Here is a 20,506-nt window from a genome sequence, read left to right on the forward strand (position 1 = left end):
TCTTGTCCGACACATGTCACACCAACTTTTCCCCTTCTTAAGAAAATGAAACGGAAAGACCTCAGTGCAACGGAAGGTGACATTTAAAGTGGATGTTCTGTTTTGTGTCACTTTGTGTGCCTTGATGCAGGTTAGAGGAGCAGTCAGTCATGAGGAGGATAAGGTCCTGCACAAGGACAAACCTATGAGGTGGCACTTTGGCTTTCCAAATAAAGTTCTGTGATACACTTAGACTCTAGTTCCTCGCAGTCAGTGCATTACAGAACTTTGTTTTGGGAGTTAAAACTTTAACCTGTGAGAAACATCTGGACATTCCTTTTCACACTACTGTGCATTGACATATGTACTGTTTTGTTGAATAAAGTTGATCTGTTTGAAAGCATTTTTCACATTCTTGGTTATTTTGAGGAAGGTATTCTGCACTCTGATGTAACTAAGGCAGCAGTTTTCTTCTCCCACAGCCATTTGTTCAATCATTACTTAAAGAGCTCTGCTGTCTGCCATATGGAAAAAGAAGTCACTGGTCGTTGTGCAGCAGAGAGAACATTGTTCAGTACTTTTTAATGACGAATGTTACACCACGTGAATATTAGCCAGATGACAATGCTGATTTAGTTGTGTGGCTAACGATATGGGATTAATAGTCCAAATTAATATTTACTTTAAATATTGTGTTGTAGCCACACTAAGAGGAGTAAGCTATGTTTAGTTTTGGATTAATACAGTGTTTACTATTAATTAGCTGGTTCCATGGCAGCTAAATCGGGGACTTATTCTTAAAGAAAGTCACTCTATGAGATTATTTTATATTATTACCTTCAGGTCTTGGAGCATATTGACTCAACTTCTTACTTTCTTCAATATGCAAATATTTTGAATAACGATTCTAGGAGGACTCGTTCTTCTAGACTAGACTAGTATGTCCCAGCTGTTTTGCAAGTTGCCTGTTAATTCTAGTCCTAACCTGTGACGTAGGCACCCGCTTATACTGTATATTACAGTTGCATGATGGGAATTTCATTAAGCGGTGCATTCACGTACCCCTCCAAGGACTCCCACGGGAGCGAGCCTGTGATCTGGTTTCAATATAGATCTAATGGCGGGGGGAAAAAAATGAAACCATTTGTTGTGACATTTACCCGTCGGCTTATTATCACTTGATTTAAGATTGCCCCTTATTTCTAATCACGTGGTTAGCATTCCCTGACTATTTAACAAATAATGCAAAGAAAGCATTTGGCATTTCTCGAGCGCACTATATTTCAAGGTCATTGAGACTCTTAAGATTTGTAAAATTATATCCATAACCAGGTGTCTTTTTTGTTGTTTGTTTTTTTACATAGATTTATTGAACAATATGCATATCCTCCAAACAGGTGTAACAGAAGACCGATCCAAAACGTAGACGTACATCATCCAGTGCGTGAAAAATAAATCCAACTATTCCCACTCAAGTCTCGGTTACTCAATATTGTGGCGCCAGATTCCTACCGCCCGTGAAGGCAGCGCGCTCGCTCTTCCTGACCTCTGACGGCTGACGGGCCGCTCATGGTTCCGCTCCCTCCCTTCACAAACACGGAAGCAGCATGGCGGCCAGCAGCGGTAGCTCTGATAGGGAAAAGATTGCACAGCAAAGACTTAAAATTATTGCCGGACATTTGCAAAAAAGCGAATCGGCTGTCTCTGCGGCGGAGTGCAAAGCACAGAGGAGCAACACGGATGTTTCCGGTGATGGGAAGACGGTGCCGAGGAGGAGGTACGAGGCTCTGGACACTGGTGGGCTTAAAGAGTCCAACGTCTTTGGTTTTATCTACTCATCAAGCCAAACTTAAGGAGACCGGTGCTTTAGGAAGCGGCATAAAAGCCTGCACTGTCATGCAGAGCCCCAGTGGTTGGTGGGCAGCAGTGACAGGACGGTGCGACTGGGCTCGCTAGCTAGCCGAGCTTAGCTGCAGACTAATTGGCGTTCGTTCGCCTCTGAGGGCGCGGCGAGTTCCCTCAGAATGAAATGTCGACTTTGCCAAAGTTGGCAAAAAGCACATTTGTCTCTGGCGTGTTGAAGAACATTTAAATGCTTGATTTCTCAACCGCCGCGCCTGCCTATAATTTAATAGCATTTATTGGAAAAGCTGTCTTTGCTCTTTTGCTGCTAGTTCTGTGTATTAACTCTGCTGATTTTGTTTTTTTTAACTGTCGCTTCCACTATCTGAAATTAATTGAAACGTTGTGGCTGCATTGTCTTCCGCTCTTGTCTTCCACGAAGGCCTGATTGGCCAGAATAAGTAGTGGTCTGACTTCCAGCCCGGTTCCTCAGAGCTGACGACACCATTGTGGTGACATCTAGTGTCAGCCTGTTCCAGACCTGCAGACCTGAAGTTGGCTGACGAGCTTCCACCCAAACAGAAATCATTGATTTACCGCCCTAATATCAACTCATCTCAGTGGCCTCTGGCGTTGTGGAAGGAAAAGTGTAGTTTTTATTATTATTATTTGGTGTTTTGAAGTTCTAAATCTGTAGAACTGCTATAAAGATTAGTTGGAGATGACCAAGGAATATGATTTTCAGAACATCTGTTTCATATTTTAGACTGTTCTACAATGTGATCTTATCTCTGAATTTAGGCAAACCATATTCATGGATCCATTCTGCCACCTTCATTCAGAATTCTTGTCTGTCTCACCACTTGATCCCTTTTGGGGATGGAGCACATGGGTGAAGGCCAGGGTCCACCCCTGGATGAGTGGCTAGTTCACCACAGTGCCCCATGAGCATTTTGTGGGTTCGGTACCTTGCTCGAGGGTACCTCGGCAGTGCTCTGATAGTGTTCTGGCACTTTCCCCTGCTACCAGAACACTCTCTATGTTTTGTCTACACCGGGGCTCTGCAGAGCACTGCCAGCCACATCCTATATGTATTTGAGGGTTGTTATTGTCTAAATGAAACAAGACTTATTTCAGGGCACATGAAAAAGTCAGCATGAAGTGACCCTGGTAGTAGGCCTGCATTTTCTTATTCTCGTTGTCATGTTGAAATTGCCCGTGTCAAACCGAGGTAAGGTAAGCCCAGAGGAGCGTTGTTGACTAGAATGTACAGCATCACTGCTTAAAATGGATCATCATCACCTTTTCCGTCGGTTAGATTTAATCTCTTATCAACCTCACTGTCAGGCATATGAACTCATCTTTGCAACTATTTGTGTGCATAACAGGCAGGAGATCATGAAATGGAATGGGTGGGGCTACAGCGATTCAAGATTCTTCTTTAATAAAAAAGGTCAAGCAGAATTTACCGGCAAAAGGTACAGTATTGCTTCCAGTTAATGCTTTTACCTATGCTGTTTGTGCTTCTATGTTGTAATTTGGAACTACATATATGAAACAAGAAACTCAGACGTCCACAGATTCCACAGTATGAATGCAGGCGTTGTCTCCGTCCCACGCTCACAGTAATGCAGTGCTACTGCCACCTACTGGCTGTGAGGTGAATTACTACTGAGGTCAGCCTTTCCAAAAACAAGCTGCTCATGTTCCAGTATGTTCAGAAATGGAACAGGTTGTGTTGGTATGTCTCCGGGAAGTTAGGGGAAGCAGATTTGTTCTCTGAATGTGCCGGGAAGAACATTTTAGATAGAAATGTCAGTGTAGGATTTTATTTTTACACTAGATATAGTGGCTGTTTTAGTAGTTTTAGTGTCGCTGTCTATAGAAATGAACCCTGTGTCACATTGATGTGGTCTGTATTAAGACATCCCTGCTCACAAGCAAGCAGATGCTTTAGAGTTTATTTAACTTTATTTGTGATTTATTTTAAAGACCGTCTCATATTTCAGGCTTTGGGCAGCACCTTAGTTTTTAGGGGATGGTGAGTGGTATCACATACTAGAAACTGGTCCAGCTGCTTTGGCTATTTAATAGCAACAGACTCTGTTCTTATTAGTTGCAGGCCTTGTTTTCCAAATAGATAAATCCAGCCAAGAATTTAGATGTTTTCAAATTGGGGCTTGGACAGCTGCTACAGGAAATCCTATTGAAATGAAACTCGGTTCAACAGTTTTAATTGGATGCCGTCGTCTGCCCCCCCCCATCTTTTCAATTGCAGGTACAGACTAAGTGGTTTGCTCATTCCTGGGCTGAAAGATTGGTTTGAAAGCACATTTGGAGCCAATCTGCAGCATAAAACACCAGCAACAGTGAGTGTTGATACTGATATTTTATATGCCTATCTTCCTTGAATGGCAGAGCCACAGTTACCCACCACACAGTGGTTTTTGTTCCAGGCCATTCTGAACAGCAGTGCTGTACTGCCTCCAACCCTTAATGACGCGTTTGTTGAAGAGCTAAAATCCACCGGCATCCCCATCTCATTTGAGGCCGAGGACCGGGTGTTCCGCGGTCATGGTAAGACAGACAGGCACCCTGCATACAAAAACATTCCCACTTTGTCTGTATATTTTTAGATAGCTTTTTGTTCAGTGTCTCTTCTCTTTCCTGTATTTCTTTGCCAGGCCACTGCTTACATGAGATCTTTGCTCTGCGAGAAGGGAAAGTTGGTCGTGTTCCAGACATGGTGGTATGGCCAAGTGAGTCCACAACCTGCGTTATCTCTAGTTTTTTTTATTATTGGGCTGTGTTTCTCCCCATAGCATCACAGATCCCACCGTTTACTCAGGTGATTTAAAGGGTTAATCTCTGCAGAGGTAAAATATTAAAATGTATGAGTGGAGGTGTAATAAGAGATGTCATTGGGGCGATCTGACACCCACTACGCCACGGCACACTACTTCACAGTACAACCATGAATTATGATTCCAAGATTGGTTTTCTCTTGCTGCAGCTGGCACTATTTTATCATATAAATGACTGTTGTCTGATAGTTAAAGCTTGATTAGCATCCCCCCGACTGGGCAGCAAATCACTACAAGTCTGTATGCAGAGTTTTCATATTTGTACATTATCTATCTTGTTAGTCTTGTTTAATGAGACCTATTGGCCAAGTTTTTGTGTTTTCGCACCACTTTATTTGTTGAGCTATAACCTGCCGACAGAAGTGCTTCATTGTGTCGTAAAACAAGCCAGAATCCAGGATTTTTTCATTACTTGAGGGGAGTAACAGACACCTGCGTAGGAAGGCATTGCTGCTTCCTCCACTTGCTCACCACTCCAGCCTGAATGGATGTGGGCTCTGTGATTGGCCAGAGATGGTTTTTATTGATCCTGCACAGCCCACCCCAGAGAGCCTCGCTTCGTGCAGTGTAATTGTGCCCGAGGTCCGCCCTGAGCAAATCAGAAAACCCAGCAAATCAAAATCATCCCTGCCAGAAAGCAGCTCCCATTGCTTTCGTGCTCACAAACGTGTATTTTTCATTGATTTTGTCTGCTTCTTGATTCAAAAAAACAACTACACGGTTTTGTGTCTTTGCAGGCTGTCACAATGATGTTGTTAAAATTGTAGAGCTGGCATGCAAACACAATGTGTGCTTAATTCCATACGGAGGTGAGTTGTACACACCTTTGGCCAGTAAACAAAATAAACTATTACATACTGTACAGGCTGTTGTCTATTTAGATTTCATGCTATTACCTGAGGTTATGAGATGTTATAATTAATGGTGTTGCATAATTTAGAGAATTGCACATTAAGTTAGAATATATTTGGAGCACACTAGTCAGAATACAGAAAGCCTCCATTTAAAAAGTTGTTTGTCTCTACAGTGCTGATCAAATAAGCCTTTTTTAAAACAAAAATAAAACAAACATCATCCACTCTTGAGACATTGTTATTATTCTTAGTTTTCGCATGCATCTTGTGACTAAAACAGCTGCTTAAAGTCATATCCGATAAAATAGTTTATTTTCTATGCTATGAGCACATGTATTGAGGTCTGACACCACACTCAAATAGGTTGTGATCTCGTACAGTTTCATTCCAGCTAACTTGCTTTTTATGTCTCAGGAGGCACCAGTGTCTCCAGTGCCCTGGAGTGTCCCCCAGAGGAATCGCGTTCCATTGTCTCCTTGGATACCTCACAGATGGTTCGTACTATAAACAACTAAGGGGGGAACTGTAGTCAGATATCAACTATTACTGCTGTAGGATTCAGTGCGAGGTCAGAATTAACAGGCTGTGCAGCATTTGTCTCGACATATACAATGCTGTCATTTGTTTCTAAGAGGATATACCAGCATTTCTCATTGTTTTTATTAAAATATATTTAAGATCATTTACTTTAAGCATCATCTTTTGTCAGAAAAGTGAACAAATTTCCTCTGGGTATAATATGTGATTTATCATCCCATTGAGAGTTGGTCACCTATTTTGACCCCTATGTAATGTTTACATAATATTAAAACTATAAATAGTATGTCTAGTCCCCAGAAGAACGTACATATTCAAGGGTTTTATTCTTATAGATGTGAAGATTAAATGGGTTTATTCCCCTTCATTTAACTGTAAATGACAGTATCTATACAGGGGACTATATTTATTATCTCTGGACAGCAATTGATGGCAGGTGAGAGAGACCCCACACAGGTAGGGGAGGCCCTCGGCAGCCTGAACAGGAGGTGTACATATTTGCAACTGAATGTTGAATTAAAAGCTGTGTGAGTCCCAGAAGCCCCTCTGCTCCCATTTGTCTCCAGACGTGGAACAATCAGAAGCAGAAGCCAATTTTCTATAGTTTTAGGCAAATTGTCAAGGGACCGTCTGAAATAAATTGCACCTTTTTATTTTAAATGGCGCTAAGAGCTATTGAAATGAACTGTGTCTTTCCCAGAACCAAATTTTGTGGATCGATGAGAAAAATTTAACTGCCCGTGTGGAGGCTGGCATTGTTGGTCAGGATTTGGAGAGATTGGTAAGTACTGCTCATCCATCCTCCTTCCAGAGAAAACGCTCACTTTATTATAAAAATGACCAGCTAGCTGCAGGTCTGTGCGATTTCTTACACACAGGGGTTTCCTGATGGTACCTGGGTACATTTAACAGGGAGTAGGAGGCCAGAACAGAGTGCTGTAGGGGAGAGATTAGTGAGTGAGGCAGCCGTCATGAGCAGATGGCACATCCAGCTAATTCAGAAAAATTCAGTAATAGCAAGTATTTGATGTGAAGGAGTGCGTGAGCTGCATCATAAGCGGAGTCTGTCTGAGCATTAGGAGCATTTTGATGGAGCAGATGGTTCTAAATTAAACTGCCTTCCAGGGAATCACTGTGATAAAACCAGACCTGGCTTAACTCACACTGGGTGCTTCTGTTGGGGTTATTTTTCTCCCTAGTGTTGTATTTGGAGGATAACTGGTAGAAAGGCCACGATCTGATCCCTGTAATGTAGGTTTCCACCCATGTGGTTTGTTTTCTAGTTGAACAAATGCATGTGACATTTTATTCTTCAACAGCTTAATGAGAGCGGCTACTGTACAGGACATGAGCCTGACTCCATGGAGTTCAGCTCTCTTGGTGGCTGGGTAGCAACTAGAGCATCAGGCATGAAGAAAAATATCTACGGAAACATCGAGGACCTGGTGAGCTTTCCTCATAACCTTTGTTCTCAGCTTTGATATGAACACTAGGGGGCAGTCACAACACTAGAGTTCATGCAGCATAAATTAGATGGGAAATATCAGCAGATTTCTGAAATCCTTTTATCAAGGTGGGGAATCTCTGACAGAACATATATCTGACTCTTTTGTTTTTCCTTTCGACAGGTTGTCCATGTGAAGATGGTGACACCACGAGGGGTGATTGAAAAGAGCTGTCAAGGTCCTCGCATGTCTACAGGACCGGACGTTCACCACTTCATCATGGGCTCAGAAGGTTTGCTCCCCTTCTCATGTGATTTTTGGTGCGCCGCAACATGTGCTCATATGTTTGCTTTTTAAAAGAATGTGCGAGTAAGGCTTTGGGCTCAAATAGTAACATCAGGCAAGTTCTCACATGTTGGGTTCCTTAAACATTAACTGGCTCAGGTAGAAAATTGATCAGTGGCGATGTTAGCTAGGAACTAGTAACTGTTCTCCCCTTGCCATCTGTAGTACCCTGTCCTCGTGCCCTTAGAGAATACTGCCATATGCCAGGTTCTCCCTACATAATGAGGGGGTTCAGCGACTCCTGGCATTTCTGTGTTAAACAGCTGTGCATGCAAACTTCATATTTGCCCTACAATGTTCCGCAATCTGCTCCCTGGCTGAGCTGGGATCACATTTGTACTCATTAGCAGGAATCTTAATAGCAAAATGAGCACCAATACGCTGTATAAAAGTCAGATGAATTTCCATATAAAATGATCTGCCATATAAAATGAAATCAAATCGGTTTCATTTGTGCCAGTTTGTACCAAAACATGTTGATGGATGTCATATCTTAAGTCTGATGTCCGTTTCTATCGCCCACATCACGCTATCATCAACATCATTGACCTCCTCAGTCTGAAGGAGGTGTTCCGCACTCTGACAACACATTTTCTATTTCCTCAAACTAGGATCAAACAGGTCTGATCAGCTTTTTGAAAATATCTTTAATGCAACGTGTTTACTCAGTTGTGGCTCGTGAAGAATGTCCAGAGCGGTCGATGATAATCTATTTTAAACTCCTCTCAGACACCAAGGATGTAAAATACGTTAATTAGCCATCCAGTGGTAATTGAATATGCAAAGACAATTAGATTTTTAATCATTTGCTTCTTAATGGTGAAAACAAAATGACCACATGTACTCTTTCTTTAGAAAACCATCAGATACTCAGATGAGCTTGTTAGAGTAGAGATTATATAACAGATGGCTGCAGTCCAGTTTTTCATGACTTTAATCCAAACAAGTGTTTTTCTGACCTTGCTGGTCTTTATTGCCTCTTCTTATTCCACAGTAGTACAACATCAATTCCTCCTCAAGCTTGGCCCCGCCTCCTCTCGCCCTCCGCCTGTCTGTGATTGTCTCTTCCTCTCTCTCTCTCTCTCCCTCTTCCTCTCTCTCTCTCTCCCTCTCCCTCTCTAACTCCTCCCTCCCTCCTTCAGTGGATGAAGGAGGAGTTTTTGGACTGGTCTGATGGAGTCACATGTTTCCTCCAGGGTCATTACAGCATGTTTTTTAACAGATATTACAGATAAATGGAAACCTCTCCTTTCATGCAAACGATGTCCCCACAAAGGTCACAATTCAGTATAAACCACTGACCTCCAGAGTTCATATCTTTTATATTAGGTCTGCAGCCAAGTAATCATTATAAATTCTATATATTCTGTTATATTTTAGATAAAAACACCTACAAGTTATATTAATTTCAAACCTATAATTTTTTTTACATATGGAATGTCTCAGCTGGTATTAAGGGGCAGTTTCCGGGGTCTTTTGGGGTAGTTTTACCTCCGTTTGCCTCACTGTGTTTGATATGGCCTTGTTTAATTTCTGCACTAAATGCCAGTGGCCCCCTGGTGTGCAGTAGAAAACCAGATATAGTCTGGAAATATGAGACTCTGGGAAACCACCGCTTTAACTAGGTGCTCTAAGAGGGGTTTACTTGTATAATCTGTGATGATTCTTCCGCAGGAACCCTGGGTGTGGTTACCGAGGTAACCATGAAGATTCGTCCCATGCCAGAGTATCAGAAGTACGGCTCGGTAGTATTCCCTAACTTTGAGCAGGGTGTGGCTTGCCTTCGAGAGGTCGCCAAACAGGTAAAATGTTAATCTCTCCTGTTTGCAGGCATTTACAGCAGGATGGTAAAAAGAGTCTTATTGTCATGTAAACCAAGCTTAAACCTTCCTGTTTAAGCTTGAATCATCTTGGTTAATGGCATTGTGGTGTATTATCTTTAACAATGTAAGTTAATTCAGAAACATGAAGCTAATTGGGAAAATCATTGCCCACTGGAGCTTCTTTCCCCAAACACAACCAAGATAATAATATTGTTAATATATAATATAATATTGAGTATGAGTTTGTGTTTTTTACCAAATGTATTTAGGTAGTGCATCCCCTTACTAGACCAGTTGAATAAAGCAAGCATCACAGCAGTTATTCCAAAATGAACACTTTATTTTTCAGAGGTGTGCTCCAGCATCCATAAGACTCATGGATAACGAACAGTTTAAATTCGGTAAGTCAGTTTATCCACACCTCGGTGCAGTATAATGCTTTTGCATGAATCTCATTTAAGGTCTGGAAGTGCTGCAAGATGATAATTTATTTAGATTAAAATATGATTTTAAATCTTCATATGTTCTTTTTTTTGGGAATGTTTGTTATTAATTGTATACCCTCAAAAGAAGAAACATAAGTGGCACTGGTGCTTCATGCAATTATTTTACCCTGTTCAGTCCAGAATTGTTTAATTGAATCATTTCTGCAGCTGAAAATCTGCTCCCATTTATTTATTATAATAAAATGAAATGAAGCCAAATGAAAAATGGCCCTGCTGAAAATTAAGTAGTTGTTGCATGGAGATTATATAATGTTGTTAGCTACAATCCAGCTGAATGTACTGGGCATTGCTGGATATCTCTGTAAAGTTCCCAGCTCTCCAGGGATCTCATTATCTCCGCTGTATGTCCACTTTTCACAGTGTAGGCACTTCTTTAGCATTAAGCAGGGAAGATGAAGTGACCAGGTTTTGCACTAATAACTAAAACTCATGGCTCTATGATACCTTCTCGGGATTATTAGTGTGTCTTCCTCACTTTTCATCGTGGTGTTGGGTGAGTAAAAGTTCATGAGTCTTGTTCAGATTGGGGTGACTAAAAAAACCCACCTGCCTGTGACCGTGATGAAAAATGAGGAGGTTATGCTCGGTGGCGGTGTGTGTTGATAGGACAAACAAACAAGCCACTGAATTAAGGGTGAAAGCAAATTAGCTTCAGTATAATTTAAGCTATTTCAATGTTGTATGTAATTAACCTGTATGATAGCTGTGAAGAACATTCAAGAGCATCAGTCAGATTTTGGAATGGAAACAATTAGGACACTAAGTGATGAGGAGACTCGAGCATGGGGGGAAATAAATGAACTGTTAAGTCTCTGTGACATCACCCATGACTTCCTTGCCGTGATTGATAACCATCCCATTGGCCCTAGCCCCTCATTTTCACTTGTCCACAGGCGCTTTTGTGCGTCCGATCAGGAATAAATCAAAAAGTGTGGGTGAGGAAGACGGATATCGCCGTGTCAGCCCCACTTCCCTTTGGAAACCCTCTGATTTATAGTCACCATCACTGGCAGCCACTGGGCAGTTGTAAAGTTATTCCAATGTTACATTTATATTTCCTCCTTTTGTTTGAAGCCTCCAAATAAATACAGCTCCTTTGCCTTCGTAGAGCACTGAAGGATGCAGACAGAGGCAATGACAAATGTGTTTTGAAAAAGAAAACCTGTTTCTCAGGCTCCGTTCTGACTCCTGTCTCGTGTCACAGGTCATGCACTGAAGCCTCAAGTGTCTTCCATTTTCACTTCTTTCTTGGATGGTTTGAAGAAGTTTTATATCACGAAGGTAAAGCAACAATGTCACGACCAGCACCCACCTCGGGTGGTTTTCATGAGACATGAATCGACTGCTTCAATCACCAGTTCAAAGGCTTTGACCCCAACCACTTGTGTGTGGCCACCCTGCTGTTTGAGGGAAACCGGGAGAAGGTCCTGCAGCACGAGAAGCAAGTTTACGACATCGCTGCAAAGTTCGGGTACGTGTTGCTTTTTTCTCTCTGGCAGTGTAGGTAAAAAGCACAGAGATCTCAGGAGTGTAAAAATGCCAACTCCTTAGTTAAAAGGTGACGTATTGATGTCACTTTAGCTGTGCAACTAAACAATGGCTGCTCAAATAGAGATTTGTCTTGTTGTAGATTGATGGATCACCGGTAGAGGTCCCCTAGTCGGCCTCACTTTTGTGTTAAAGGACGTTTGGTGCTTTGTCCCTCAGGACAGCACAGTGAGAGAGGACAGATTGTTGTGATTGATCACAGAACGGTTCAATCATGACTTTAGTTGGCAGTCAATCACCTGTCAGGCTGAGGACGATTGTGTGCGTTCTGCTCTTGGTTGACAGTTGCTGGCGCAGAGTTCCTGTTTAACTGTCATCATAAAAAACAAGATGTATTTTAACTAATGCAATATTAATAATTCCTTCCTATTTATTTCTGACCTTAACAGCAGCCCTTTGCAGTAGACCCTCAGGTACTTCAGGGTTTTTTTTATTGATCACTGCTGTCGTTGTGGTTCACTACCCATATTTGCAGGTAGCTGATCTTGCCCGTGTAGGATCCAGCAATTAAATCATAAGAAACTTGTCAGCTACACATGGCATCCTGCGTTTTATTGCATCACGTCAAATAAACCGTGGTCACACATCAGATCAAGTGCCAGTGATGGATGGCTGTGGCTCTGTGACAGATATTTTCTTGTGGTGCTGAGGAACAGGAAGAAGGTTAAAAATCGATGTAGTGATTTTGTAATGAGCTTGGCCTGATTAGTTTGGGTGCTAGATGAAAATTTGATTACCCACTGCAGGTGATGGATGTGTGGCTGACCTGTGGCGATGCACAGAGCATGGTTTCATTGATCCTTGCATTGTTGGATTGACGGACTCTCGGGCAGCTGTTGTGAGGGGCTCGTTCTGACCAACAGAGCTAAAAGAAAAGAGCCGTTGAATATTAACCTTCTTATCTGCTTTCAGGGGGCTTGCAGCTGGAGAGGACAATGGACAGAGAGGCTACATGTTGACCTTCGTCATCGCTTACCTCCGGGTGGGTCACTCCTCTGGCTTTTCCCCTGTCTCTTTCTCTCTGTAGAGCTGATGAGTAGGTGTGGCAGGCCAGGAGGACACGGTCTGAAAGGAGATGGGATAGTGTGGAGCAGAGAGAGTGACCTCAGCAGGGTTGATTCGACGTGGTCACAGTTGTTGTCAGGGGTCCAACACGGACTTTGATCATTTGAGATCACTGGTTTTGCAGCCAATATCTCAAGAGTATTGTGAGATGATCTTTATTAGTCATTACTTCTTGAATCATGATGATTTTTATTATTCTGGGTCTATTTAAAAGTCTTCATTTTGCTTGACATGAGAAATATTTTTTTCATAGTCAAAAACTAGCATGTACAGGGTAAACAACAATGTTGGCAGGCTGATTCTGATGCATGTGTAGTAGGCAAGAACATCTCTGATGGGCCTTTTTATGCGAGTGAGTGGGCATCTCCAGAAAATGAAATTCATTCTAATCTGAAAATGATTCAAATAAATAAATCTACAGCCTCTTGAAACTCAATTAACATCTTGAACAATTTTTTTTTTTTACTTCGGCCATGAATTAGATTATAATCCACATTTGATTATGAAAGATTCCTGACATAACATCTCCACAGCGACATGTACTAATGCTCATTCTGTTCCTGAGCAGGACCTGGGGATGGATTATTATGTGATTGGGGAGTCCTTTGAAACATCAGTGCCTTGGGATAGGTAAGAATCCACCGTCACACACTCATTTCTCTGTCATGGCATGATGAGCAGTTATTGGGCTGTGTGTCGGCTGATGTTTTCCCTCCTCCGCATACAAACCTGTCGCAATTTGACAGACATTTCACACTGATCAGTGTCTCCCATGTCAAGAACATGAGCCACTTTTTAATCTCATCCACATGTGGTGGGTTCTGCATTCTCTACGCAGTTTCATCCTAGTTTTCCAAACACACACATGCTGAACATTCTGGAGCACACATAGCTCCATGTTGTGGAACATGCCTGTCTGGAGAGAGACCAAGAGATCGGGCACTGAGGCGAGCATATGTGCCTGGCTCATTATCCATTCCTCTCCCCATCCTCCACACTACACACTTGGCTGCACAGACGACTGGCAGCCATTTCTCTACCAACATTGTTATCGCCCCTTCTGCACTCTGCTCTTTTTCTTTTTCACTCTTGTGATACTTTAATATTCGGATTAATTTAGATGGAGCTGGGAAGGGTGGTAGTCATGCTACTGTTGAGAGCGTTTTCTTCAGTCAGTGGTCATTTCTTTATTATTTACTCTTCCCAGGGTGTTGGACATTTGCCGAAACGTAAAGGCACGCATTGTTCAGGAGTGTAAGGACAAAGGAGTGCAGTTCCCACCTTTATCAACATGCAGGTAATGCTGTTATGCAAGGGTTCAACCTAAACGACTGAAGAAAAATCTCCCCTAACCCCCTGAATGGCTCTGTTATCTCCAGTATGTTTTGTCGAGGACTTAAACCATTATAATCGGAGCAGAATCTACATTAAACCAGAGAATGTTCCCCAATCAGGACAAACCTTCTAGTATGTAAAGCAGGAATGAGTAAACAGGTTCCAGAAAAGGTCCGTGCTTATCCTGATGAAAGAATCTTCTACTTCTACCATATGCACACCCAAGATTTCTCCTAACCTCAAGAAGTGTAAAGTTAGCTGAAGCACACAGACAAACATGGAGGCGCAGTCTGAACAGACGGCGAGGCAACTGAGCAGCACCAGGCTTCTGCTGGCCGATGGCGGACAGATTAGGCCTCAGCCCGATTGTGCCACAGCCATTCATTTCCTGACCACAGTCTGTCACATGATTGATTTGTCCATTTAACCCTTCGAAGAGGCAGCGTGCCAGGTGATGGAGCATGTCAAATGAACAAGGTCTCTGCACCCTGCTCTTGTAGAGAGAGAGAGACAAGCATTTGGTTTCCAACATGATGTCTTATACTCCCTTTTCTTCTAGTAAACAATCCATAAAATCCCACTGATCCATTCTTTGTTCATCATTACTGTCCCAAGCGCGACAGCTGTTCCCCAAAATGAAAGACTCTACAGTTTTGGTTGTGTTACTGGACTCTGCGGAATTTGACTGCTGCCGTTTTACTCAAAGGGTGACTCAGACGTACGACGCTGGCGCTTGTGTCTACTTTTACTTCGCCTTCAACTACAGGGGACTTGGAGATCCAGTACACGTCTATGAACAAGTGGAGGTATAAACTGATACTTTTTTGTTGCGGTTGCCTTTTTTATTAGTTACATGTCTGTTTGATTTCATGTCTTACTCCGGCTTTTTGTCTTTTTTTCCCCCAGCATGCAGCTAGAGAAGAGATCCTTGCCAATGGAGGAAGCTTGTCACATCACCATGGAGGTAGTGCAGCCTCAACATATCAGTGTTCTGAATTGAAAGGCTCCCAGTTTCATTGTTAAATACACGTGCATAAGGTGCATTTGGCCTTAGAGCGTTCACACACACACGCACACACACACCCCATGTGTTCCCACAGCTCAGATGAATTGCTCTGACTCCGTTATTTGTTCATTTCAGCAGTGACCAAATGAAACGTGAGCGGGGCAGCGCCTCTCCGGGCCCCATCAGGGCTAACCGAAATGGCTGCCTTATCTATATTGCCATCCGCCTCGCTGTTTTCATACATCACTTACGGCTATTAATCACACCTGTCAAAAACAGTATGCAGTGAATCAGCTGCGTTATTAAATCACAATTTTTCCTGAAGGCGGGGACGGGTTCAAAATTAAAAGATTGCTAATAAAAAGGAGGCAGTGGGCTGGGGTAAATGATGCCAGCGTTATCACAGGCTGTATACTGACCTCCAAACGGTGGCCAAGCCACCTCGAACAGCACGGGGAGGTGATAGGGCGGGGTGGCTGAGTGTATCTGGGGGGGCGAGGGGGATATTGATGCAGCTCCCATGTGCGAGGCCCACTCTGTAATTGTGATTAATAACGGTGGGCTTCCTATCTAGGCGCAGACAGGCCAGTTTGTCTACCCACAATCAACACTTGACAAATGGAGCTAGTTTCACTGGGTTTTGTGTATCAAAAAAAAACAGATGTAGTCAAGGATGGGGTGGCGGGAGGGTACCAGAGGAAATATATATTTTTGCTTCTCTGCACTTATAGCAGGTCAGTGTTGTGCTGCGTGGGTGTAAGTAAAGGAATCTGGGCGTGTAGCGCACTGCAGGATATAATAACCCCGTTAAATACAACCATGTGTCGACTGTCACCCATAACAAATTTGCAGACGGCCTAAAAATGATGGAATTAGATTTATCACTCAATTATTTAGTTAAAGGTAGAATAAAGCTGCTTCGAGGTTTATGGCCGTGGCTCTGATGATCGATTAAGGGGACTATTGGCCAGTGAGACATGTTCTCAGTGTTGCTATGGGGATCGTGGAATTCAAGGGTTGAGATGATGGTGCAGTGTGTTTATCCCAGAATTCAGAGCTGGGAATGACATCATGTTAAAGTGTCCCCTTTCACAGGGGGTATATTAAATAATCTTAAATAATCCACTGGATTTAAGATCAGAGTGGGGAATAATCAGCAACCCTAGAAGTTTTAGATGTAATCATAATTCTGCGGTGACTGTTTTATGTGGTTTCCACACTGGGCCCTAACACATCAGTAATGGCCAAGCACTGCAGTTAAGTAAATGCACTTATTCTTGTTCCATCCATGGTTATGTGTTACATTGTTGTGTTCTGTGCTATAGTAAAGTCACTGGTAGAAGTGTCCTCCTTTAAATGGGTCAGCCGTGTCGTGCTGGTTCAGAACTGTTGATCATCTATCACAGGAGACTCCTCCATCTATCAGCTCTGCGCTGCGGCGGCCAATACAGCTACGCCGCCCTATCACAGGAGCACAGGGGCCACTAACTTAGCCCGTCTTTTATATCCTGACCCTCATTAGTCAGAGAAGCCAAGGGAGGGAAAGAGAATCATGTTGTAGCGTCCTCTGTATGAGGGGCCACCCTGGGGCTCCCATCAACTTCACCTTGTGGCTTTGCTAACTGTGGACCCCCCCCAACACACACACACACACACACACACGTCACTGCCCTTATAGGAAACTAAAGTGACCTGATTTAGGGAAGTTTTCAGCATTTTGCCAGCACCTCCTCAGGATTTACTGTGCAGAAAGAATCAGTCATTTGCAAAACTACCTGCGCCTGTTTGCATGTCCCAGCTACACAGGCTCGCCCGCTGAGATTGATGGCAATAGCAAGCAAAAAAGAGCGAGAATGGCAAGATAGATGTGTAAATTATCACAGTGATGGGGGCAATGATGCAGTCCCAGCACCTTCTGTTTTCTGTTCTTTTCCTGAGAGGAGGGGAGGGACGGAGGTGGAACCTCAGAGGCAGGGCCAGACTGGAGGAGGTTGGAGAGAGCAGGGTACTTTTCTTAGTTACCGGGTAGCAGCTGATTGGTCTCTGCCCCGTCACCATCTGGAGGGTGCGTGTGGTATCAGAGTCCCTGGTGACCCCACTGTCTGCCCCATTCTATCAGGAGATGAGCTATGGCTGATCCCCATCTGGGGCTCCCCGGCTGCACTGATAGAACCTCCTCAACATGCTCGATTAACACAAGGGCTCTCCTGCAGTGATGGATGAAGAAGGAGGCGTGTGAAAACTCCCATCCCACACCTTCATAGATCCAGGTCCCCCTATCTAATCTGAAGTGATTACACTCTTTTCAGCAGGCAGCACCTGTTGTGGTCCGCTATCTTCCCCAAATTATCTTTTTGGCTCTTGAATTATGGGCATGCTTCTTTGAAACTTTCCTCCACGTGTTAACATTTAACCAGCTCTGATCCGATCTGTGTTCAGCTTCAGTTATATATTTATATATCTAGTTTAATATGTGCCGGGTTCGAGCTGAGATACAAATTAAATAATCATTACTAAACCTCTGTCCAAAACTTGAGAACAAATAACTGCATATTTCTACTACACAGGCTGGCTATTGTTTTTAGAAATGTTTTATTCATTAATGTTAATTACTGATCATTAGCATTTATTTAAAGTAAATGGCTGCCTTTTTGTGCCTCAATGTCCCTTATAAAATAAGATAATTTAAGAAACTCATACACGAGGATCTAAGTGGTTGCCTGTGACATTCAAATTACAGCACATAATTTTAGCAATTTATTAATTGTATTTGAAACCACTGAGATGCAGATGAGTGTAGAGTTTACAACAATAACATTACAATCACAGGTTATGTAGAACATAATGAACAATTGAGCCTCAGAATTGGTGTTTTTCATCATATGAACTGGACTAACTCATGTTTCCTTGTGTTCTGGTTCATTTGACCTGCGCTACCTTGATGCTAAAGGTTTATTTATTTGCTATTTGAGTTGCACTGGTCAATGTTTCCTTAAACACGGGCCACAGCTGAGGTCTGATTGTGAGACAATTATATGGAATGTCGGACTGTGACAGGACTGTGACATCTGCAAAGTGTTAAATTTCCCCTGTTTTGAGAAGCACGTTCATCAGAACCTCAACCCACGATCTCGGACAGCCTAAAATCTGCCAGTGTGTACTGGTAGAACATGCACCTTTGCACCTTCTAGCCCATTTTGACTGGTTTTGTGTGCCAATTAAAAGAAATAACATCAAAAGTTTGTATCTGACTGGAAGTTGGCTAACAGGATGTTGGCCTGGTTAGTGACCAAAACCTCTTGTTGGGTCCTGGACCCGTCAGGCCTGAGCGCTGTGGAGGATGTAGGACCAGACAGCTGGTGAAGCAGTGGCCAGGCTTGCTAGGCTTCACGCCACAGCACCTCTTCAAGCTGGCGGTTTTATAGGAGGAAGGTGGGGTGGAAAGTGGCTGCAAGCCAAACATCCCACCGAGAGAGAAGGGTTGGCCCCGGGGCCCTCTCGGCAGTTGGGCCCCGGTCAGAGGGCCGCCTGGAGAGGCGTTCAGGACAAGCAAGCACAACAGCCCCGCGGGGTCAGCTGCAGGAGGGAACTCGTGCACAGGGGGGAAAATGCTCCAGTGACTCCAGTGGGAGGGAAATGGAGGGGAGTGATGGCTCCAAGAGTGAGGGAGCTGGGGACGGACCGCTACAGCCGCCAGCCGGGCCCCTCCTCTGGGAACACACAGAGCCTAATGAGTTTGATAGTCTGCTGAGCTCCATAAATCATGCCATGCAAAACATTTCTCCTTTCTGAATAAAAGCATTTATCACCCTCTGTTTATTCACTCACTCTCACAAGATTGATTGGCTCCCAGCAGCCTGCCGAGCAATCAGCCGTGCCGCTTCTCCTCCCCTCCCCCACTCGTCTTCCTTCCCCTCTATTTATATATTTATTTGTTTCTCTTCTGTCATTCAGTGGGGAAACTTCGGAAACAGTGGATGAGGGACACCGTCTCTGATGTCGGCATGGGGATGATCAAATCGGTCAAGGACTACGTGGACCCCAATAACATCTTCGGCAACAGGAACCTGCTCTGAGTTCCCGCTCCTTAAATGCATCATGTGCATAATGGGTCACTAGATACTAAATGTCATTTTAAATACAGTGTGAGTGCGCGCGTGTGTGTGTGTGTGTGTGTGTGTGTGTGTGTTACCATTTGGTGCCATTTACAGTTTTGCCCGAACATTTTCTTTGACACTAAATTGCACTTGAGGTCCTGTTTCTGTCCTATTACAGGAAACTCGGCTTTTGCTGTTGAGTAACTACCCACCACCTTTGCCACATTTTCTTGTGTTCCACCGATGTTTTCCCCCAGTCACCTGCTTCCTTCCCCGTGTGTGTGTGTGTGTCTGTGTGTGCGCGCGCTGTTTGGATGAATGCTTTCTCTGAAGCTCTGTGCCTTTCTAAAGCTTCCATCTGCCTCCTCCTGCTGACCCCTGACCCCATACAGTCAGTGTCTCTGTCTCCACTGTGTCTTCTGTTCAGTGGTTCCACCCAGGCCCATTTAGACCAGGACAGTTTGACTGTCACTGTTTTTGTACCTCACATGGTTTGTTACTGAGAGTTGTGAATAAAGGCCTCTGGATCTCGGTGCTGCCGTACCAAAGAGGGCATCGGTACACACAGATGTGCGGCGATGATGCGTTTGACTGCGTAACTGCCTGAACCTCCCGCACAGCTGCAGTGTATTTTTATGCAAAGATGAGCCTTCTGAGAGCCGAGTGCTGACGTTTATCAGCGTGCTAACGCCCGATTCTCCTGAAAGTGGGACCCGTTTGCGCATCTGTGCTGTCTGAAGGTTTTTGAAGCAGCGGCTGTAGTTTTTGATACAAAACTGTTAATTATATTAAAAACTTAAAGCTTCATATCTGTCCGATGGGCTCGACACTGTCCAGCTGTGGCGTTTTAAAGTAATACTTCACCACAATAATACCTGATATTTTACATTTTCCCAACTGCATAAGCTTTTTTGTCATTGTGGATGTTCCCTTTTGTTATTTTTCATGTAACACTGTAACATCCAACATGCTTTTTGTGCAATAAATGGAACTAAAACAACACAAATGTCGCTGTCGTCTAAACACAGCAGTTAATATATGGATATTTTACCCTTTAGATATATTTATGTATTTCCAGCCAGTGTTGTCACAGGGGTCAGGGTCAAAAGATAATGTTTGCACACCCTCTACCTGCGTCACACCGAGCTCAGCGTAATCCAGAAGAGTAAAACCGAATATCACTGTTGCTTTCAGGACGGGAAGGATTTTGTTTTCTTTCCTACACATGGGCTCATTTGGGAGTCGTCTTCACCCACATGC

At 43.4% G+C, this 20,506-nt stretch overlaps 1 protein-coding gene across 1 annotated transcript; it reads left to right on the plus strand.

Moving 5' to 3' along the window:
- The first annotated feature begins 1,515 nt into the window (after nucleotides 1-1,515).
- On the plus strand, nucleotides 1,516-20,252 carry agps (alkylglycerone phosphate synthase). Its single transcript, XM_057038475.1, has 20 exons — nucleotides 1,516-1,756; nucleotides 3,210-3,299; nucleotides 4,100-4,190; nucleotides 4,278-4,398; nucleotides 4,506-4,580; nucleotides 5,423-5,494; nucleotides 5,954-6,033; nucleotides 6,777-6,857; nucleotides 7,396-7,521; nucleotides 7,705-7,813; nucleotides 9,541-9,668; nucleotides 10,039-10,090; nucleotides 11,400-11,476; nucleotides 11,554-11,666; nucleotides 12,656-12,725; nucleotides 13,377-13,438; nucleotides 14,016-14,105; nucleotides 14,850-14,949; nucleotides 15,050-15,107; nucleotides 19,104-20,252. Exons 1-20 carry the CDS (start codon nucleotides 1,587-1,589, stop codon nucleotides 19,223-19,225), a joined length of 1,887 nt encoding a protein of 628 aa, XP_056894455.1. The 5' UTR covers nucleotides 1,516-1,586; the 3' UTR covers nucleotides 19,226-20,252.
- Nucleotides 20,253-20,506: the final 254 nt, after the last annotated feature.

The sequence above is a fragment of the Takifugu flavidus genome, chromosome 1 (assembly GCF_003711565.1).
Source record: "Takifugu flavidus isolate HTHZ2018 chromosome 1, ASM371156v2, whole genome shotgun sequence".
In the NCBI taxonomy this organism is placed as follows: Eukaryota; Metazoa; Chordata; class Actinopteri; order Tetraodontiformes; family Tetraodontidae; genus Takifugu; species Takifugu flavidus.